General features: G+C 45.3%; 11 protein-coding genes across 11 annotated transcripts; 6 read left to right on the top strand and 5 right to left on the bottom strand.

The window, feature by feature from the left end:
* Positions 1-258: 258 nt before the first annotated feature.
* On the top strand, positions 259-1,040 carry C8R40DRAFT_1065830 (uncharacterized protein; the record flags this gene model as incomplete). Its single annotated transcript, XM_046225698.1, has 4 exons — positions 259-317; positions 388-432; positions 481-826; positions 885-1,040. 4 exons carry the CDS (start codon positions 259-261, stop codon positions 1,038-1,040), a joined length of 606 nt encoding a protein of 201 aa, XP_046090671.1.
* Positions 875-3,644, bottom strand: C8R40DRAFT_432439 (magnesium transporter NIPA-domain-containing protein). Its single transcript, XM_046235051.1, has 9 exons — positions 3,533-3,644; positions 2,855-3,472; positions 2,747-2,802; positions 2,637-2,696; positions 2,355-2,589; positions 2,204-2,301; positions 2,084-2,152; positions 1,637-2,026; positions 875-1,578 (listed from the first exon to the last, which is right to left on the bottom strand). Exons 1-9 carry the CDS (start codon positions 3,555-3,557, stop codon positions 1,342-1,344), a joined length of 1,788 nt encoding a protein of 595 aa, XP_046090670.1. The 5' UTR covers positions 3,558-3,644; the 3' UTR covers positions 875-1,341.
* A 95-nt stretch (positions 3,645-3,739) lies between these two features.
* C8R40DRAFT_1082364 (WD40 repeat-like protein) lies at positions 3,740-5,568 on the top strand. The gene is made up of 11 exons (XM_046227195.1): positions 3,740-3,909; positions 3,965-4,060; positions 4,115-4,209; positions 4,260-4,320; positions 4,376-4,432; positions 4,486-4,578; positions 4,630-4,820; positions 4,873-5,046; positions 5,096-5,168; positions 5,222-5,360; positions 5,420-5,568. The coding sequence occupies exons 1-11, from the start codon at positions 3,781-3,783 to the stop codon at positions 5,509-5,511; spliced, it is 1,200 nt and encodes a 399-aa protein (XP_046090669.1). The 5' UTR covers positions 3,740-3,780; the 3' UTR covers positions 5,512-5,568.
* A 70-nt stretch (positions 5,569-5,638) lies between these two features.
* On the bottom strand, positions 5,639-6,471 carry C8R40DRAFT_1035049 (transcription initiation factor IID, 31kD subunit-domain-containing protein; the record flags this gene model as incomplete). Its single annotated transcript, XM_046223472.1, has 2 exons — positions 5,639-6,142; positions 6,190-6,471. Coding segments are annotated over 2 exons (786 nt in total), but the record flags the coding sequence as incomplete, so codon positions are not given.
* Positions 6,472-6,648: 177 nt separating this feature from the next.
* Positions 6,649-7,389, top strand: C8R40DRAFT_1065826 (FeS cluster assembly scaffold IscU; the record flags this gene model as incomplete). The annotated part of the gene is made up of 4 exons (XM_046225697.1): positions 6,649-6,789; positions 6,851-6,909; positions 6,970-7,184; positions 7,238-7,389. 4 exons carry the CDS (start codon positions 6,649-6,651, stop codon positions 7,387-7,389), a joined length of 567 nt encoding a protein of 188 aa, XP_046090667.1.
* A 200-nt stretch (positions 7,390-7,589) lies between these two features.
* C8R40DRAFT_1082360 (uncharacterized protein) lies at positions 7,590-9,287 on the top strand. Its single transcript, XM_046227194.1, has one exon. It carries the CDS (start codon positions 7,692-7,694, stop codon positions 9,183-9,185), a length of 1,494 nt encoding a protein of 497 aa, XP_046090666.1. The 5' UTR covers positions 7,590-7,691; the 3' UTR covers positions 9,186-9,287.
* Positions 9,288-11,840, bottom strand: C8R40DRAFT_1082358 (kinase-like domain-containing protein). Its single transcript, XM_046227193.1, has 9 exons — positions 11,745-11,840; positions 11,443-11,680; positions 11,332-11,390; positions 11,240-11,277; positions 11,088-11,141; positions 10,999-11,017; positions 10,849-10,941; positions 10,258-10,800; positions 9,288-10,203 (listed from the first exon to the last, which is right to left on the bottom strand). The coding sequence occupies exons 1-9, from the start codon at positions 11,776-11,778 to the stop codon at positions 9,602-9,604; spliced, it is 1,680 nt and encodes a 559-aa protein (XP_046090665.1). The 5' UTR covers positions 11,779-11,840; the 3' UTR covers positions 9,288-9,601.
* Positions 11,841-14,374: 2,534 nt separating this feature from the next.
* On the bottom strand, positions 14,375-14,948 carry C8R40DRAFT_1034530 (uncharacterized protein; the record flags this gene model as incomplete). The annotated part of the gene is made up of 4 exons (XM_046223438.1): positions 14,375-14,422; positions 14,484-14,544; positions 14,598-14,648; positions 14,716-14,948. 4 exons carry the CDS (start codon positions 14,946-14,948, stop codon positions 14,375-14,377), a joined length of 393 nt encoding a protein of 130 aa, XP_046090664.1.
* Positions 14,949-15,166: 218 nt separating this feature from the next.
* On the top strand, positions 15,167-16,560 carry C8R40DRAFT_1035644 (uncharacterized protein; the record flags this gene model as incomplete). The annotated part of the gene is made up of 6 exons (XM_046223518.1): positions 15,167-15,505; positions 15,563-15,711; positions 15,764-16,095; positions 16,153-16,311; positions 16,363-16,438; positions 16,497-16,560. The coding sequence occupies 6 exons, from the start codon at positions 15,167-15,169 to the stop codon at positions 16,558-16,560; spliced, it is 1,119 nt and encodes a 372-aa protein (XP_046090663.1).
* A 44-nt stretch (positions 16,561-16,604) lies between these two features.
* On the bottom strand, positions 16,605-17,297 carry C8R40DRAFT_431751 (uncharacterized protein). Its single transcript, XM_046235049.1, has 3 exons — positions 17,250-17,297; positions 16,953-17,195; positions 16,605-16,899 (listed from the first exon to the last, which is right to left on the bottom strand). Exons 2-3 carry the CDS (start codon positions 17,118-17,120, stop codon positions 16,723-16,725), a joined length of 345 nt encoding a protein of 114 aa, XP_046090662.1. The 5' UTR covers positions 17,121-17,195; positions 17,250-17,297; the 3' UTR covers positions 16,605-16,722.
* Positions 17,298-17,376: 79 nt separating this feature from the next.
* C8R40DRAFT_1082338 (uncharacterized protein) lies at positions 17,377-19,226 on the top strand. Its single transcript, XM_046227192.1, has 3 exons — positions 17,377-17,910; positions 17,965-18,051; positions 18,112-19,226. Exons 1-3 carry the CDS (start codon positions 17,478-17,480, stop codon positions 18,825-18,827), a joined length of 1,236 nt encoding a protein of 411 aa, XP_046090661.1. The 5' UTR covers positions 17,377-17,477; the 3' UTR covers positions 18,828-19,226.
* The last annotated feature ends 145 nt before the right edge of the window (positions 19,227-19,371 follow it).

The raw sequence follows: 19,371 nt of genomic DNA, 5'->3' as shown, positions 1-19,371 counted from the left end.
CAACCCGTCATGAAACTCTGATCGAAGATTGCCTTGGGAGTCTGAGAAATTCGTGCTTAGATCATAAGCGACGATTTCCACTGTTCGTCCAAATTTTCGGTATTGGGTTTTCTGAGCAGATGATGAAGGATGAAGCATTGGAGTCTATCAGTTGTATATGATCCTAGCGGAGACGCTCAAGATTCACTCGGAGACTGAAGATCATATAAATGCTTCATCCAAGTTTATCCATCTCGGACCCTCTCTAGATCTTCGAAAATGCCTGCTCCCGAAGTTACCGTCACCTCAAATTATCCTCATCCCATTGTAAAGCATGTGTCAGTGATCATTCTCTGATTCGATAATAAGGTTGAACAGGCTGGGTAAAACTTAACTTTCGACTTCCAGGAACCTCATGGTTGACACTTACCTCGCGAACGCAACGGTGGAAGAGTCAGTCAATCAACTCTGCTCCTTTCTTGTCCCTTACCTTGGTTATAGTTTGCGATGCGCAGTACGAGGATTGCTCGCTTCGGGAACATCCGGAACAGCATTACAATTTTCAGCCGCCGCTCGAAAACATTTATGTGAAAGCGGAGCGTTGCTAGCACCGAGACCTGAATCCCTGTTTGACAAGGATGTTGGGAGCGGAGAGATTATTCCGACTCACACTTTGAAGGAGGTCATGGCTCGTGCGAGGACAGTGTACGGGGTAGGTATGGGTTTTGCCAGCCTAGAAATTTTGATACCTATCGTGGAAGCGACCCGTGGCGCCAATTGGAAAAGAGATGGATCCACTGCAGAGATCTTGACCGAAGTAGACGCTGACATTGTACAAGCTATACAAGTGAGTTGATATATCTCTTTGGGTGACATAGATTAGATTTACTCCCATCGTCTCGTAGAGCTGCAAGGAAGAGCTTGTGTCGGATCACCTAAAAGAGCGCGGTGCAGCCAGGCAGATCGTCAGCAAACTCCAATATGCAATTCAGAATTGTTCTTCGGAAGAAGTTCTGGCGTTCGAGAAAGCTGCACACAGCATTCAACACTGGAAATTTTGAGATGTATTTCGTGTTCCGCGAATCATCATGGGATAATCATTTGAGTTAGAAGATATAGCAACATAGATTGATGCTCCAGATTGACGTAGCAAAGAAACGTGGTCATTGTGGTGCAGAAGCTCAGCGTGTAGAAAGCGTCTGAACTTGCCTGAACACATGTAGTTCAATCGAGCAGTAAATGAACGTATTGGAATGCGATCACGAATTGCAATGAACTGACTTGGCCAGGGCATTGTCAATTATTGAAAGGCATGATGCGTATAAGTTACTGTAATGTCCACAATAGCCAACCAACTTAACGTTAACGATTGGGAGGTATTTGATTGACGTTGGAGGTACCAGCGCTTGACCGTAATCTTTCAGCAAGGCTGCTTTCTCTTGTACGCCGACCACCATCATACAGACGTCCTCTGGGCGACGAATCATCTCCGAACCAACTGAGGGCCCTTTGGCGTTGGAACGAGCTTGGAGTTGAGCCATCCCTCTCAAGATCGCGTGCCGAATGCTCTCTAGGGGGAGTGTGAACTAGAAGAAGAGGCTTTAGGAAATGATCGTAAGATGCACAAATTAGTGTCATGAATGAGGGATACACCTACTTGAGCAGGTGAGAGGCCCATGACACTAATGGCGCTGTGCTTATGATGCAACGAGGGAAGATCACTGATTCGGCCCGGAAGGACCAGTGTTGCTCTTCTTCTCCGGCCTAATGATCCCGGGCTCAAGTTTGAGGCAAGATGTTCAGCATGGACAGAACCTGCTCGATCAAAGATTTCATCATCTGGTTGTTCAGTTCTGGGACTTTCGAATCCTTTGTCGTTGCTCTGGGACGACCATGCGATGATAAAAACTCCGGCAAAAGTCGCAGCACAGCCATACAGGAAGGTCACGATTTGGTGAAAGCTTGCTTTCTTGAAATCTCCATACAAAATAGCGGATCCAATGATTGCTGATAGATTGAACAAGACGAACTGAATGGGGATGACGATCTAGAAAGTGAGATGAGCCGGAATGGCATTGGAAGATTGATACTCGATAAATGTCACCTTGCTGTCAAATCTCATGAGTGCCCGATTCAAATAACGAATTTGACCCACTCCCGTTAGCACAAGACACTATGGAACGGTAGGTTCGGTTTGTAAAGTGGACTTGGGGATAGCCCTTACCAAGATAACAGGATAAGTGATCACACTAGTGAAAACTTGGGACCACTGCATGGTCAAAAGAGTAGATACAGCCTTCGTAGATAGGACGGTAAAGCCACCTACAGAGTTGATCAGGTATAATCGGACGCAGAGTTCAAATCCATAAGCATACCGAAAAGGGCACATAGACCAATATCTACAAGGGCATATCGTTGTCCATAAGAGGTTTGCGATAGAGATGCGAGAATCATCGCCCCCATAGTGTAGATACATGCGTAAACGATGAAAGGCGTTTGGGATATCGCGTGTACAAGAGCTTCAGGATCGAGTCTTCCGTTTGAAGCGTTAGAGGAAAGCACGACAGTTACTGCGCCAATGATTGCTATGATCACACCAAGAACATCACGCTGCAATGACGATGAGTACCGTTTAACATGTAAACGCAGTGAATCACCTTCCGAAAGCGTTCGCCTAGGATCAGTGGAGAAAACAGACAGTTAGCCACGAGGGCAAACTACGGTATGTTGATCCAAACGTGTCCAGAACAACAAAATCGAGGCTTACAGTGCCTAGAGGCGCGACAACAGAAGCTGGTGCCCATGCATATGAAAGAAAATTCCCTTTGCGCAAAAAGTGAGAATAATGCATACAAAATAATGAGCAGGAAGGTACCCATTTCTCCAACATTCATCAAAAGGAAACCACTCCACCATAACTTTGACTTGAGGTAATCGCTTTCGTTTCCGGTCTTAACATCAGCATCATCCTTCGATACGATGCTGTCTTCGACAATTGGAGGCCTTGATTTGTTCTGGGTCCTACTTGGATAGACTATGTCTACCGGTAGAACTATTGGGCGAGGTTTCGAGCGTGATTTAGCAGGAAAGATGCGGGATAAGACCTTGCTCTTCATAGATCGTGCAGGTGATTCCAACGTTCCGTATTCTCCAGAAAACTGTTGAGTACGAGGAAAGGGTAATAGTGATTCTCCTTCAGATTCCCCGCCATAATTTGATTCGACAATATGGTCTACAGGCTCATCAACAGAGGATTCCCTTCCTTCCTCGCCTTCGTCTACAGTTGATACCGCTCTTCTCTCCGTTGGTGACTTATGCTTCCCGTTCGATCCATCAAAACTTGAGTTCTTTTCTGCATCCAACCGTTTGTGGGCCAATTTTTGTAGGTTCAAGGCCAAGGATATTAAGACATTCCCTGCTACTGCTACACTGATTCCGATGACAGTGCCAGTGGTAAGTTCGGGTAGATTGTCGCGTTGTATGGAAATGGAGGCTGGATGAATTGTGAGTTATATGAAAGAGTATAGTCGAGAATTTTTGAGGTAAGTCTTACTACGGTAGTAGTCATATAGAGACATTATTCTTCAGATGGATGAAATGATAAATAAAGCATTCACAGATCCAGAACGCCTGTGCTTATATGCAAGCTTTATGTTTCGGGAATTTGCCTAGGGGAGGCTAATCACAGTCTGCAGTGGACGTGAAGGTGAAAGTTGCTACTTTGCCGGACCGAGTGTTGCCTTACGTACAAAATTACTTCTCCGCGTTCACTTCCATCAGCACGTAAACGTTGACAACAGTATGCGCGTCGCACATACGAGTCATGCGCTGCCAGCGTTCCCCGTCTACTCTTCGGCATTTCTGTCTCAGAACGAACTCGTAGTTGGTGGCGGTGGAGGAGCAACCAAGAGCGGAATCAAAAATAAACTGGTAACGCTTTTCCCTGCATTGTTTCCCTAGACAGCAAGTTCATGATAACACGCAGAAATCATTCAAGGTTGGAAAAGATCGCTCTGCAGAACAACTGGATGAGTTGGAACTTGCCATTGGAGAAGATGCTCCAATGAGTATGGCAACTGACGTATGATACTTTTTACCACTACCCACCTTTCGCTAAAGCCTCTGTGTTAAACAGGGAACGACTGTCGTGTGCGGTGTCAACAGTGCACCAGAGCTATTGGAAAAGGGCGAAAATGAGAATTGTCGTGTTTTCAAGGTAGACGACGGAAAGTGGGTTTGGTACTTATTACCCGTCTTCACCCAACTCATTGTATTGGAAGACTTTCCTTCCTTCGTACCCAAGGGACGCTGTCAGTAAAACCCGATGATTTGGACTACCAGGTTTGCGTCTGTGGCTTTGTAGTACGGAATAATTGATAAATAGAATCCTCCTCAGAAAGTAACAGTACTATCTCCCGATGGCTACTTGCTGGCAGTTGCTGGACCAAACGACGTGGGTTTCCCGACTTCTCGGTCATTGTTCAAGTGCTGACTATCTGCTTGTAGCTTTCGCTTTTGTTATATCCCTCTTTGATGCCAGCTGCACAGTCTCTCAAAGTAGACAAGGAAATTTACGATGCCACTTTCACGAAGTCGACAGTAGGCCTTCTTCGACTGTCTCCTTATGTTGCCTCTAAATCTTGCTTATAGCTCATTGTTGCTACTACAGCAGAGCTGCGAGTGTACACCTTACCCGAAACCAAATCAGCCTCGCCTTCTAAGCCAAAGAAGAAAGGAAAACAAAAAGTATCAACTTCATTACCTTCACTCGTGTGCGAACGCGTTATCGACATCCCTTCATCGCTTGGTGGTTCCTCTGGGAGCTCATTTCGAGCAGCCAAGTACGTTATACTTTTCTCTGTATATCCCCACCATTATACGATAGTTCCTTAGGATTCACCCAACACTTGGCACCATCCTTTATACTGTGGCGAACACGATACCGAATCGAAGTCGTGGAAAATCCACTGCAAGGCAAGCTCATGTGTTGAAATGGAATACAGAGAACTGGACGGTGGAGAAGATAAGGAAGGTTGGAGATAGGGGTATAACTTGTTTTTCTGTCAGGTATGGTTGCTTAAATCTGGAACAGATATACGGGCTCACGGATTCATAGCCCTGATGGAAATTTACTTGGGTATGGGTCCTCTGACCTTAGTGTTGGTTTATTAGATGCTGCAACTCTCAATGTTAGTTTTGTGTGCTCTAGAACAATTGCATACATAGCTAATCTGAATTCTAGCCTGTCTCTACGATCTTGAAAGCCCATGAGTTTCCTCCAACAACACTTGCATTCAATACAGATTCTAGTGTTTTAGTATCTGGAAGCGCGGATAACTCGATACGAGTGATAAATCTCCCAGATCAAGTCAGAGGATCCAGTAAGCCTCCTGCTCTGTTTCTCCTTCGTGAGACTTCAACTTACAGTTGCGATGTATAGATTGGGGCTTTTTTATGCTCATCATTCTTACACTCATCGTCCTCCTTCTGGCATATACATATCAAAGATACAGCAACACATTCGGGTGGTAGTAGACAGACGTATCATTATGGATAAACGTATATTTATTGTATTCTTTCGCATCAAGTCTTTAATTTGGAATCTGTTATTCTATATCATTATGTGCTATGTACACTACACTGCATGGAATGACACATCCTAATCGTAGTCGTCTGTCTCTACTAATTTACGCTTCATTTCATTGTTGACACCTTCATTCAGCGACGTTTGAACCTCTTCCATACCGTCACTGTCGTCGTCTCCGCCCGCAAACAGACCGTCCTCCTCTTCGCCAGCGTCGCTACCATTCTCTCCGCCCATCCTTGTATCTGTGTCGGCCTCCGAAGGCATGTGTATAGCGCTGATTGGGAACGGCGCTTCCTGAGCAGATTCCGGAGGAACAGATTGATTCGTAGAAGATCTAGCGTAATTAGGTATCGTCGCTGGTTCCATTTCCTCTTCTTCCTCTTCTTCGGATTCAGATTCTTCTATCTCCTCTATTTCTTCGTCGTATATCTTCACTCCGGGAGGTGCTTTATTGGGTATCAGATCGAAGTCGAGAGATGTAAGACAGTCGGAAGACTGTGGAAGGCGAACACCGAACACTTCAGGGACTGAAGGTAGAGGAATCGCATTCGTTTGGGTAGCTAACGATGATATGTACTATCCAAAGATTCGTGACTACGCTTGACAATTTGGAAGTGACTAACCTCGGAAGGAACTCTACCACCAAATTCCCAACCTACTCGCGCCTGGACAGCTAGTATAACATCGTCTATATCGAGTTTATCTTGCCGACCTGCATGGTCTGCGTAAACTTTCGCGTCGGTTAAGACTTGTTGCGTGTATCTGCTAGAGAATTCGAGAAGCTGATGTAGCACGCCTGGCTGAGCATCCTGCACAGAGGGAGTGGAAGAGAGAATGAGAGCTATTGCCCTGGCTGTTGGAGGAAGATTGTCTGCCGGGCGGAACGTAGTGGTCATGACTGACAAGGGAGCGGCGCTAATCGGGGCATCGGACGGTCCTCCCCGAAAATTCGGATCATTCAGGGTCTCTTACTTATCAGATAACGTGCCCATAAACAAGCCGCGACGGCAAGCAACGGCAAGCTTACGAAAGTGCGAATTGGTCCATATTGTCGTCACCAATAGGCTTTCTTCTCATCCACCATGTTTCGCTCAGCCATTTCTCGAACTGCTAGTCTTTCTGCCTCCTTCACTCGTCAAAAAGTGTCCTCTGTAACTCTCAGACCTGTGTTGAGCCGTGGATATCACGAAAAAGTGATCTCACATTATGAAAAGCCTAGAAACGTAGGTTCTAGCCACTGCATTTGGTCTGGACCCACTTATCTGATAATTTTTCATTTTATAGGTAGGATCGCTACCCAAAAACGATATCAATGTCGGTACTGGCCTTGTTGGTGCACCTGCGTATGTTATTGAAACATCTGTTAAGGCCTTGCTACTTATTCTTTATCCTTTGCCTTCCAGCTGCGGCGATGTCATGAAACTCCAGATCCGTGTTGACGAAAATGGTATAATATCTGATGTCAAGTTCAAGACGTTTGGTTGCGGGAGCGCTATCGCCTCCAGCTCATACATGACGGAGCGTGTCAAGGGGCTTTCATTGGAGGAAGCTGGTAAAATCAAAAACACAGAAATTGCTAAGGAGCTCTGCCTACCCCCTGTGAAGCTCCACTGCTCCAGTGTGTTCATTCTCTTATGTGTTCAGTCATGTTTTAATCTTTATACCCTACAGTGCTCGCTGAGGATGCTATCCGCTCAGCTATCCGGGATTACAAGTCCAAGCGGAATAGCATGACTAATCCCAAACAAAAAGGCTTCATTGATGTTTCGCAGAGTGTAGTCACCGGTGAAACGGTAGCCACTGCACACCCTGGCCAAGCGTAATCTATCCCGTCAGCCAAACGTTCATCATGTGCACCTTTACTTTATTACACTCGTTTCAATTCCTAGCATCTTGGAGTACCAGTATACTGTGTTCGTTAATTGTAGTGGTGTCTTCCTATCTCAATGTATCAATGTATCATAACTAGTAAGTTCATAGCTTTTTCAAAAAATTCGATTTGTCGAAGTCAACTCCCTGTGAGAGTATTATAAAGATTATAAAGCGAACCATTCGCGGTGATCATGATCAGATCTTCCATGTACATTGACTGGGTACAAGCTGGTTCTTGATACTCAAACTGCAAATGGCGACTGAACATTCCAGCATCCATCTTCCGGTGGAGGTCTGGAGCTATATCTTTCTTCACCTCGATCTCAACTGCCTGCGAAACTCTGCCTTGACGTGCTCTTCCTTTCGCTGGCTTGCTCGTCGCTACATGTATTCCCGCCTTACCATTGTCTGCGAGTATTCCTGGGAGGCTTTCATATACTCGTTCAAGACTTCCCAGAGGCGGGGGCTTGTGGACGCGCTTGAACGTCTTCGTTTCGTAGCATCCCCAGATATAGCACCTCTCATCCGAACATGTTCTATACAATTTCAAACGTGGCCTGATCCTCCGTTCGAGTCGGTTTTAAACTTCCTATGTGACCACCTGCATCTCCTAGTCAATCTACAACACCTGGAATTCCACAATATTCTTCTTACCCCGCGACGAGCATCAGATATATCTGGCCTATCGTCTTTGAAGCATCTACTCTTCAAAGAATGTACATTGCAGATCGGAGATGCTCGCTCCAAAATCTCTACTAGATCCTTGACGATTTCGAGTGACAATGACGCTGTATATAATCCCGACCAATTACCCCGTTGGCTCGCTCTAGTGGAGCCAGAAAAGCTCTTGGAACTCAAATTGGTTACATCGAGAGCTACTCTGGAAGCTCTGTCAGAACTTACGAACACAGATATAATCCTTCCTCGCCTCAGAAGCCTTCATCTCAATCGGGACAAGAAAATCATGCACTGTCCTGTACTCTCCGGCATCGTGAACAAGTGTCCTTCTCTTCTACACTTACATCTTCTACGTAAACCAGAACCAGAGAGGTCCTCAGAGGGAACCATACTACCTGAGGACTTTTGTTGTTCCTTTCACGGCCTCTCCCTCTACGATGGCCCTCATTTCCTTATCTCATCCTTTCAAGAAGAGCAGCTGAGAGGTTTGCGTCGGGTTCGACTGTTCGGAGACAGGTGGGACGGGACCTGCGATATGATTGGCATACGTGACGATCTCAGGCATCTGCACCGTGGCGCTCCCGAACTCGAATCCATGCATCTACGGGCCTTCCATACTTCGGAGGTTTGCACCATGATCGCAAACCTTTTTCCAAGGTTACAGTCTCTAGCATTCTCCTTGCCTACACAAACAAGTGCAGAAGATCCAATGCTAGCATTAACGCGCGAGGTACGCATTCCTATGAGTAAATTCCCTTATTTTTTTCATATACCTTTACATACCCAGCCTTTCCTGGATTCCCTGATTAGGATGACTTTACCTTCGAATTTGAAGAACCTCGTCGTCTTCGGGATGATATTCTCGGACTCGACGGAGGGAAGCCATGTAATAGAGGCTCTGGCTAGTAAATATGACTCGTTACAGCACATCTACCTCTACTTTCCTCAGGATTTCTGGATGACATGGTCTAAGGTTCCTGCGATGGAGTCGTGCACCTCCAAAGCCACGATCCTCCGTAAGGGGATCTCTATTTGTAGACAATTGGAAGTTCCATCGGATTGGTTTTGAATATTTTTGTGGGGCGGATCATATGTATTTTGAGAATTGTTGAGGTTCCAAACATGCTTTTCTTTGGTTGTAAAATGTACTGTACAGATACTTAGGAGGACAATCTAATATGTATAGGTTATTGAGCCAACAAGCAAAGGTTATTATACTACGTTCAGGACCAGAGTATACATGTAGGGTATCCAAGCTCGCGTCGCGGTTGGAGAATACAACGTTCGAAGATTGTGTACGATAACAAAATGCATTTCATGTATCATATGAATAAAAGGGATACGAGTGCCGAACAACAAAGTGAAATAGAATCACCAATGGCGTGCGTTAATGTCCACCATAAAGTGCGAGCTGAGACCGTGAAAGGAGTGAAATACAGTGGCGAATAAATGGCAGTTATCGCGGTCCTGCGCAGATATATTCCATTAGTGACGCATAGGACTGCCGGGATCTAGAGGAGGTTCCTGAACCGTCGGTGTTGCAGCTTTTGCTAGCGGACTGCTAAAACCCACGGCACCCCTACCTCCTCCACGATTGTGACGTCTACCAAGGAGCGTAGCCGCATCCATGTCTAACTCGAACCCTGAAGAACCTGCTTTCCGATTTCGAGTACCGCCAGCGGCTTTGCGAGGCGTTGTGATAACAGTAGTTTCCGCCGGTTCATCATCCTCATCATCCTCCTCGTTGAGTCCCCCCAAGAATCCTCTGGCTCCTGCACCACCCCGTCCATTATATTTGCGACGCCTTGCGCCTTCCTCTTCCATTCGATGCACAGCGTAAGTGATGTCAAATGCTTCTTTGAGTGTAGCAATCCCAGGGCTGCGTCCTTCAGCACGACCTCCACGAGCAGCAGAAAGGAGTGGAGAATCCAAGGGTGCGTTGGCTGTAGGGAGATTGCTATAGATGAACGGCGTCGGGGGAGGAGGCGGAGCGGGGGAGGCGTTGACCCAAGGATGCGCAAGAAATTCGTCGATAGTAAATCGTTGAGCAGGATCAACGCACAATAGGTGTGTAATAAGATCTTTAGCTGTGAAATGAAATGGAAATCAGCGTTTGGGTCGAAAGCACAAGTGAAACTTACCATTAGCACTAATGTCATCCCACCATGGACTCAGGAAAGTATAATACCCACGAGCAACTTTCTCCGTCAAGACGTTTATACTTTCATCGTAGAAGGGAGGGAAGCCACACAACAATGTGTAAAGCACACATCCTAAAGCCCACATATCAACGCTTTTACTATAGCGTTCGTCCTTGACAATTTCGGGAGCGGTATAACCGACGGTCCCGCATGGCGTCATTGTCTCTTCGTTCCACACGACTTTGCTTAGGCCAAAGTCAGCAATCTTCACACGACCTATACCACCACCACCCACTCCTGGGGTAAATTCACCCTCATCTTCTTTCTCTTCATCATAAGGACGATGTATCTGGGTCTTGGAAGGAACAATAGGGATGCGTTCGAAGAGAAGATTTTCAGGTTTAATGTCGCGATGGACGACGCCACGTTCCTCATGTAGATACCGAATTCCTTGTGCAACTTGAATGATGACATGACGGGATAAGTTTTCCGAAAAATATGTGAGCTTCACGATTTGATGGAAGAGTTCCCCGCCCTCCATTACTAAAGATTCTGTTAAATTCGATGAACAAGGAGCAATTGTATATTTACATTCTAACACAAGAAAATAATGCTCTTGAGATTCCGAGAATGATATGAGTTTGACTATTGAAGGATGGTGAGTGCCTCGCATAATTTGAACCTCTGTGTTTGAAGGAACTTAGAAAAAGGGTCTTTGTGGACTATCAATGAAGAACACACCTTTCAAAATGTTTGCACGCTATGACAATGATAACAAATGTTAGACCTATTCGTCGTAATCACGGTATAAAAAGCAAATAGTGAAGCACCTCTGTTACGCGCGGCTTTTTCTTAAATTTGGGATTGAGGTGTTTGTCTCCATCCTAGCGCGCGCGCAGCAGGAAGATAAAATAGTTTGATGAAGTCAGTGGAGTGAAGGTATGACATAAAAGTAAGAGCTTGCACGGTAAAAATCACTAACCTGGTTGGCGTTTAGTTCGTATTTACGGACTACCTTGACTATAATAGAGCCATTAGTATGATGTTGATGAAATAGCGACGGTGGGAGCACACCAGCAACTTTTTGACCGGTCTTGAGGTCTAGAGCCTTGTACACATTAGAGAAAGCACCGCTGCAAGAGAAGGTTAACAAATTGATAAGATCAAAGAATTCACGGGACATACTCTCCCATTTTCTCCAACAACTTGAAATTTTCTAAACCTTTATACGAAGGCATCTGAGCTTTAGCTTCTCGTTCCTCTTTCACGATCTGCTCGGCAGCTTCTCTGTTGGCTGGTTGTTGATCCTGCTCTGGAGGATTGGGCGATTGATTTATGGGCTGATTACGTGTGGGAGCCTGGTCAGATGGATGCGATTCGTCGCGATGTTGATTATTGTGATGTTTTCCATGTCGTATAAGGTCTATTGATACAAAGGAATCACGATATTGGAACTACGGGAGCAAGAGAAGAACAAGATTTCTTACTCTTGAAAGCGTCTACAACGCCCGCAGAGGGCATGGTGGTCGGAAGTTAAGAATGGTGTTGGAAGGAAATGGTGATCATGTCATTTTGGGGTCGAGAACGTCATGTTTGTCAGCAGTGGTGCATCGTCACCGCCATCAAAAGTGTACGTCAGCTCCGCCCATGCATACAGTAACATAGCGCTAGTTTCCCGTGTCACATAGGATGCTTTGTTGGATACGCCTAGGTTCCCTACGAAAATCCCCGGCGCCCGCAAAACCATCAGTTCGTTGTCGATGCAACTTATACCAAAACCCATTCTTTTACTCTCATGCGCTAGGTAAAATATCGAATTCATAGACTCAAAAACTTGGAAATTTGTCGATGCAACCCATTGTTTTGACTGGAACACATATATCGGCATCCAAAAGACACCCCCACATACAAAAGATTGTGCAAATGCACAGAGATACTATATTTATATCCGACTCATTATTCCAGACCAGTATGTGCCTCACGCAGAGCGCAATGGCGCTGTGAAGGTCAGGGCAAAAATACCGTTCAACAGAGTGGTCTCAAAATTCGGGAGGTTACCGAATTATTGTCTGAATGTTCTCATGTCGATAGCATGAATGGCGTATACATCTTCGTTCAGTGCAGGTTCAGTGTCACTGATATGTTGATTTATAGTGGTTCACTGAGGAGTTGCTCGGAATTCATGGTTCAAACAGCCTACCGTATTCTGTCGAGCAGAATTTTTTCCTCTTGCTCGTCACCGTGTGTCTTCCATGGCTGGTTAGGCCTGTTAGGCCTCACTATATAGAGCTTCTAGCTTGAGATTTTTCACTCCTGTATCACTGATTATCTTGATAAATGCATGAGCTGAACTGTGTATTTAGCAAAAAATAACTTTTCCCTCATGATCAGTGTGGAATGTATAAATCTATGTGCATGTTATCTTCTCAAGTTCACAGCTCATGATTGAACGTAGCTTCAAGCTGGCTTTGCAGTCATCGAAATAAATTCACTGATATCCGCGGGCACCCGTGAATACAGGGTGGCAGGCAGAGTGAGCATCCGGACTTAGTAGGAAAACTTTGTGGTAAATCCCGCGAGGTCGCAAGGTGACACTCAGTGTATTGTACTGATAGGTTGGGAAAAAAGTCTGTGATTTGCTGAATGCCATGCATCCAACGGAGGTGTTCAATTTATAGCAACACTGAAGTTGTTCGCCTTGTTACATCTCCTAGGCTATAGGTATGCACTAAAGAGTCCAAAGAAAATCACGGCATCTCAAAATCCACGGCATAAGATTCTGGGGTCATACGCTTTGTTTATCTGATTTAACATACCGCATTTGTGAGCTTCTGGTAATCCTCTAAGCCCATGATTGCCTCACGATGATCAAGGTTTGAATATGTACCGCAAAGCCTACTCCGTAAATCGGCATTAAACTTGTATATGACGTTCAGAATCACAGTTCAGTGATGAGCCAACAACTGGGTCTGATATGGAAACATTCAAGTCGCAAGGCCTCGTCGAATTAGAAGGAAGACTTGAAGTACACATGAAATGCTATAATATCTGATGAAATCTGAATAGAGTGGAAGCCGCCGAGGGAATGAATAGTATGTACCTTGCACCCGGATTCGCAGCCACGTACATACATACTCGCAGTCTGCTCGCAGTCACCATTTTTCCTTTCCTTTCCATTTCAAAGATCTCATCAAATGTCAGCTTGGCATTGACAGTACAATTATGTCAGGTTTACCGAAGCCTGACCGACATCGATGTATCGAATCACTTAATGGGTCGTCGAACTGATTGAAAGAAGTTCTTCTTTGTCCTGCTTCGCGTTACAACATGGAGGCCAAAGCTGAGATTCATGCTAATTTAAGGCCCATTCAAGACAGTGGCGATGCAGACCTACAAAATTAAACAGGTTCAACGTTGTTCAACACGACCGAAAGTTGTACTGACCACGGTCGGATCCCGGATGATGAAAAATCAGAAAAACCCATCCGATGATTCGCCTCATCTCAGCGGTCGATTAGTACACATTCTGTATGTATATCAGTGCGAGATGACTGGATAACTTTGAATCTGATTTGCAATAACACTTGATTTTCCAGTCAGTCAAGCCACATCCGCAAAACGGGTCTATGGCAGATATCTGTATCAGTTTTCAAGAACATCTGATTGCATGTCCAACATCCTTTTGGAGAAAAATTGCATTATGATAAGAATGAATAAGGGATACCGAACACGCACTGTCTCCCGTCCATCTCCCAGGTTTTTCAGTGTAAGTGCAAACCACCCATCAGTTGCATTTTTGGACCAGTCGTGTGAACATATGTGAGATGATGACTTGTGGAATTAGCAACACACCACACAGTGGCGTATTCTGGAGGGCGGATCCTACCGTCTTTTCAATTTCCTTGTAATTTCCAAGAGGTGTTCATGTGCCCTTACTCCAATTCCTGGTAATTCATCGCAGAGATGCTGAATCGGGACGCCACTCTCAACCGGATTTATGACATCGACCCATTATCAGACAACATACTGAACGCAGATTCCTTCAAAGTATACCGTTTGTAAATTCCTTTACGTTGAACATCCCCGAAATACAAGAAGCAGGTGCCGAAAAAAAACATCAAAACGATCGTATGGCCAGAGCTATGCATATGCAAATCAAGGAATCCTATGAGGGTCAATCAGTCGTCTGTGTCTGTCGGCAGACATCGATGCCACATTTCACATACGTTGACGTACACCTCCTGCGCTACCGTATCCGTATCTTCCCAGTGGCAAACCATATCCGCACTTATAGTCCGACATTAATTTCGTGTGTTGCAAGGATTAAACGGAACACGAACCGACCACCTTGTCCCAGATTCTCATTCACTTGTGTAAGCACAACATATTTACTATAACAGTAGTTCGGCAGTAGTTGAGCAGCTCGGTCACGAAGAATCAAAGCCAAGTGATACTCACAATCCTTTTGGCTGAATTTCCAACATCCTGTCCTTTACCCTGTCTCCAATCTCCTTCATCCAGGACCTGACACGATCGCGATCTTTTGGCTCCGGCCATACAGACGAGCTTAAAGTGGTAGACAGCAATTTCTTTATATAAGCTTTCAACAACTCCGAATCAAAGCTTGGGCGAGGAGAGGAAACCTCTGAGCGTGGGGTAGGGGGAGATCGTAAGCCAGATGCATTTGCCATGATGTTGTAAGGTATAAGTAAGGGAAAGGAGAGTAGAGTACAGATGAAATTCGTGAGGGCCAAATGAAGTAATGAAAGAAAATAATGAGTAGGACTCGTTACTATCGGCGCGCGTTCTCGTTGCACGTGAGTCAAGCGCCCGTCAAGGAAACGCGCAACTTGAACTTTAACTCTGCCCCGACTTTGCTTTCAACTGCTTCAGCCCGTTCGTGAACCAAATGTCCTCAGTAACGTTCCCTCATTCAGTCTCTGCTCCACAATCATCACATCAGGATGTATCGGAAAGTCAATACTTCTCTTCCCAGTTTGATGGCAGCTCAGGTTTCCAAATGAATCCGCTGTCATCTCACCCACCCAGGACGCCACGGGTCTCTGTTGTCTCGTCGCATGTGTATAACTCAAGCGTATATGAGAAAGATGAAGTCTCGTCAGACCTTGGCGCAGAAAGTATTGACGAAGAGGATGATGAACGCATGAAGGAAGCTGAGCGCCAGATACGCCACGAGGAGGTATGGAGAGAGATTGTTCTTACCAGTAATGGGAGAGACAAAGCATTCGTACGCCAATTGTACCTTTATATCGTCTTGAGTCTTGTAATCTCAATCACATATTAGAAAATCATTCAATACTCAATAAAAGTATATCTCCTGTTTCACACTTCGGTGACTGGCAGTCGACTGTTGCGCAAATCATCCAAACAACACTGGGAGCAGGAGCTCGTAAAGCGACTGACTGCGGCCGCATCCGGTCTTTCATTTTCACGGTATGTGACTATCACTATCTATCAACAACTGCTTGAAAAAGAAGTAAATCAGGAAATGCTTACTGCTATTCAACTGGCTAACGCCTCTAACTACAATATTAGCACAGCAGTCAGTGCCTTTCTCCGACAGTGCAGCTTCGACGAATTCACCAGTCCCACGGCCATTTCTGCATACGGTATTGAATGCTCCCCCTCCAGTATTACTCGAGCTAGTAAATGCCATTTCTGATGACCTGTATACCCTTTCGTTATTGGGAATCCTTGGTAAAAGGTCCGGTGATAGAGCAGCACGGTTATCAGATTGGTGTTGGTTTTTCGCAACTTTGGTTGGACTTGTAGAGAATAGTGTGGAGAGACAGATGAATGGAAACCTGCAGCATGAAGGTATGTATGTTCACGACCTCCGCCTTTGGTGATCTCTGCCCATGATTCGCCTTGTAGCACAATCACGGCTTTATAAGGAATCACTTTCGGGAGCAACAGCGAAATCAAAGCCGACTTCGACAAAAGTTGACGACAAAGAATTATTTCGTCTACAAAAGCAGGATTATTGGTTACAGCTCACGAGAACGAAACTCGTGATGGATCTCATCTTCGTTTGTGAGTCCTTCAATACTAGATTTGAGGATTTAATGCCAATATTTCCCTAAGCATATGATATATTCCGCTTCAAGAGAGCTAGAGACTCCGTAAAGGCTATCAGCGGCTTGATAGCAGCCATTCTGAGGTGCGGATACAACAAACTTTTGACAATTTTCCATCCAACCTGATTGCATCGTTGGTAGCACCGCTAAATTATACGACCGCCACAAAGGTGCTCTCACAAAAGCTCTCGGAGTGACACTATAATTGATATCCGTTTATGTTGGAGTCTCATTTTACGCTTTCTTCATTGCAGTCATTTACTATATTCTATTCGCTGTATCTGATTCCTACTATATACATATGTGGACCCATATTGATAGAACTCGCAATTGTCCAAAGATATTCAACATCTTTAACTCTGTCTACCTACCAGAATCGCCAGCTTGATTTTTCCGAAGGGGATTTTGAAGGAGTTGATTCCAGTTCTCTTTCTCGATTGCGTTGGAGAGCGACAGCTATGTGAGATTCAAGAGTTTCCACTCGTTCTCGCGCTTCAATCATGTATTTCTCGTGAAAAAGGCGCGTCTGGGCCAATTGAAGGCCCTAGGGATGTCGTTAGATGAAGGTGAATCGATTTGTTTCCGAAGAATGCGTACGAGATAGACAGCTGAACCCAGGAGAAAAATCGGAACCATAGAAGGCAGTACATCCGAGTACCATTGTGCATGAGGTGATTTGGGTTTTTGCGTGCTGTACCGTTGGTTTCTGGTGTAGGCGTAGGGAGACCTTAGACGATCACGAAGTCCAAGCCCGGTGCGTTGCATCTTTATTCAACAGTTATCGTTGGCTACGCAGCGAAGGATATCGGGGTTCGCAGTTCCTTTGACTTAGAACGGCTTCTATGTACACATTTAGTCGGAATATACATTGACAAAGAAATGAGAAAGGTATACGTGTCACCGTTTAAACGTTTAATGATAGCGGAGGATTTTCAAATTGAGCGCCTGGGCTTTCCTCTTAAAACGGTTAGGATTACGGCACTACGTGAAAGGAGTCCCAGGGCCGCGCATTACCTCATTTTACCAGCTTTCTCCTTCCAAATTCTTTCAAGTGACTTGACCTCTTTACCCCGCTTTGACTCTTTCTCTCTACCTACTTGAATTGTTGGATCACATATCTCGATGAGCGACCCCACTCGACCTCCGGTTCTCATTCTTGCCACGTCTTCAGAAACTCCGCGGCCATTTTCGACTTCACCCTCTCCACACCACCAGTCCCAGTCTCCCTTCGGATATCTTCATTCTCCTGAGAGCATGAATGAGAAAGCGATATCATCAAGTGACGCATCCTCTGAAGACAAGTTACGATCTCCACGTGCTGGTCCATCTGTGCGACCGCAACATCAGTCTTTTTCCAGAGGTCCTTCTCATATTTCAACCCAGCCAGCGATTCTGCCTATTCAGAGGCTTCCATGCCAATCACAATCGTACATTCGCCCTCGTGGACTGCGAATAACCAATCTGATTCGACCATGGTTACCTATAATCCTGTACGCTCTGACAAGCCTCATCTTCCTTATCGCCATCGCCTTCTACAAAGCTGAACTTTTTTCCGGCAAGTTAAAGAACCTCACTTCCCTTAAAACGGGTCTGATTACCTCTTTTCTAGCTCTCGATGAGTTATCTCGTTGGTTACAAGCTGACAAAACATACGGTCAGGCTGTACTTTTCTTCCTCATTTTCCTCACTACATTCCGTGAGTTATATTTGCCTCCTATCGCCTCTTTCTATTCATCCTTACTCATCCACTCCCCAGCTCCAGTGCCTCTCTACTCTACGCTCATTATCCTTTCCGGTTATACTTTTGGCCCCTGGACAGGCGCGGTAATTTCATATTTCGCCGCGCTTTCCGGTGCGCTTGTCGTGTTCCTGTTGTCTCGTACTCTCCTGCGGGAAACTATATCCCGATGGCTTTCCTCTACATGTACCCTCAAGCGTGTCGTACGTGCCATTGAGAAGCGGCCAAAGCTACTTTTCCTCATTCGCCTTGCTCCATATCCTTACAACGTCATGAACTGCCTCCTAGCAGCTTCTCCGACTTTGACACTGCGAACTTACACTATTTGCACTGCGCTGTCTCTTTTCAAGGTTATCATCCATAGTAGTCTTGGTGCCTCCATACATTCTTTCAAAGACTATCACATGACAACTGAGGGTGATAACCACCCAGATTCAGGCGCGAACACTGTGGCACGAATGTGGACAATTGTTGGGATCGCACTCTGTGTCGCGATTTTTATCTACCTTTCCTACGTCGCTCGCAAAGCCGTCGATGAAGAACTCGAGGAATACGACGATGAAGAGACAGTTTCCTTTCTTTCCGCTGAAGGAAATGGCGACCTGGAGCAATGCGATAATTGCATTGACGACCAACCAACAATGACACAAACGCATCCCCATCAGCTAATGTCCCCGCGTCCTTGTATGTCGCTTGACATTTATGGACAGCCATTGCGACCTCAGTTTTCCTGAAATGCTACTTTTCCCCCCTCTTCCTAGAGAATTCGCCCTTCGCGTCATGATCGTTCGCCTTTGAATCCTTCCCGCTGCCAATTTCGATGAATCATGTATCAAAACCACATTCTTTTCACGGACTTTCTTTTTCATCTACTTCTGCTTTCTTTTCGGCTGCAGGCAGTTCCATTCTGATTCTTCTTTCCCTACGTTTTTTTTCTTGCAGATCCCATTGCGGACCTTTGCAAGAAGTCTTTCGGGACATGGACCTTGTAGTTATAGCAGTGGCTATACGAAATTAGCGAACGCAATGTAATATTATTCTTTAACTTAGGTATCTTCTATTCTATTGATAACTTGCTTCATAAGTTACTCGAGAGCTACTTGAGTCAATCGGTGATTACACTCGAATCCTTCTTTCGGTGTTAACCTTCTTGCCGTCGTATGCGTCAGCAAGAATGTTGGTATTACTGTAAGCGGGAATAATCTGAAGGTCAAAGCTATGGTTAGTATCGGCGGCACTGCGCACATGCTTATCGTTCTGTGCTTAGGGTCAAGTTGG

The sequence above is a fragment of the Lentinula edodes genome, assembly GCF_021015755.1.
Source record: "Lentinula edodes strain Le(Bin) 0899 ss11 chromosome Unknown C8R40scaffold_3, whole genome shotgun sequence".
In the NCBI taxonomy this organism is placed as follows: domain Eukaryota; kingdom Fungi; phylum Basidiomycota; class Agaricomycetes; order Agaricales; family Omphalotaceae; genus Lentinula; species Lentinula edodes.
Note: the sequence above shows the minus strand (reverse complement) of the source record. Positions and strands in the feature narration are given on the sequence as shown.

Bases quoted from the DNA above. Each gene is read 5' to 3' on its own strand.
- C8R40DRAFT_1082360 (XM_046227194.1), top strand. From the start codon at position 7,692: ATGGCGACTGAACATTCCAGCATCCATCTTCCGGTGGAGGTCTGGAGC.
- C8R40DRAFT_432439 (XM_046235051.1), bottom strand. From the start codon at position 3,557: ATGTCTCTATATGACTACTACCGTA. The intron at 2,697-2,746 runs GTAAGCCTCGAT...AACATACCGTAG, and splicing joins TTGTCGCGCCTCTAGGCACT to TTTGCCCTCGTGGCTAACTG. The intron at 1,579-1,636 runs GTAGGTGTATCC...CATTTCCTAAAG, and splicing joins TGGGCCTCTCACCTGCTCAA to CCTCTTCTTCTAGTTCACAC.
- C8R40DRAFT_1082364 (XM_046227195.1), top strand. From the start codon at position 3,781: ATGCGCGTCGCACATACGAGTCATGCGCTGCCAGCGTTCCCCGTCTAC. The intron at 3,910-3,964 runs GTAACGCTTTTC...GATAACACGCAG, and splicing joins GCGGAATCAAAAATAAACTG to AAATCATTCAAGGTTGGAAA. The intron at 4,210-4,259 runs GTGGGTTTGGTA...TTGTATTGGAAG, and splicing joins TTCAAGGTAGACGACGGAAA to ACTTTCCTTCCTTCGTACCC.
- C8R40DRAFT_1082338 (XM_046227192.1), top strand. From the start codon at position 17,478: ATGAGCGACCCCACTCGACCTCCGGTTCTCATTCTTGCCACGTCTTCA. The intron at 17,911-17,964 runs GCAAGTTAAAGA...CCTCTTTTCTAG, and splicing joins CAAAGCTGAACTTTTTTCCG to CTCTCGATGAGTTATCTCGT. The intron at 18,052-18,111 runs GTGAGTTATATT...TCCACTCCCCAG, and splicing joins CATTTTCCTCACTACATTCC to CTCCAGTGCCTCTCTACTCT.
- C8R40DRAFT_431751 (XM_046235049.1), bottom strand. From the start codon at position 17,120: ATGCAACGCACCGGGCTTGGACTTCGTGATCGTCTAAGGTCTCCCTAC. The intron at 16,900-16,952 runs GTACGCATTCTT...CGACATCCCTAG, and splicing joins TGGGTTCAGCTGTCTATCTC to GGCCTTCAATTGGCCCAGAC.
- C8R40DRAFT_1082358 (XM_046227193.1), bottom strand. From the start codon at position 11,778: ATGCCCTCTGCGGGCGTTGTAGACGCTTTCAAGA. The intron at 11,278-11,331 runs GTGTGCTCCCAC...GCTCTATTATAG, and splicing joins GACCGGTCAAAAAGTTGCTG to TCAAGGTAGTCCGTAAATAC. The intron at 10,801-10,848 runs GTAAATATACAA...CAGAATCTTTAG, and splicing joins TTATTTTCTTGTGTTAGAAT to TAATGGAGGGCGGGGAACTC.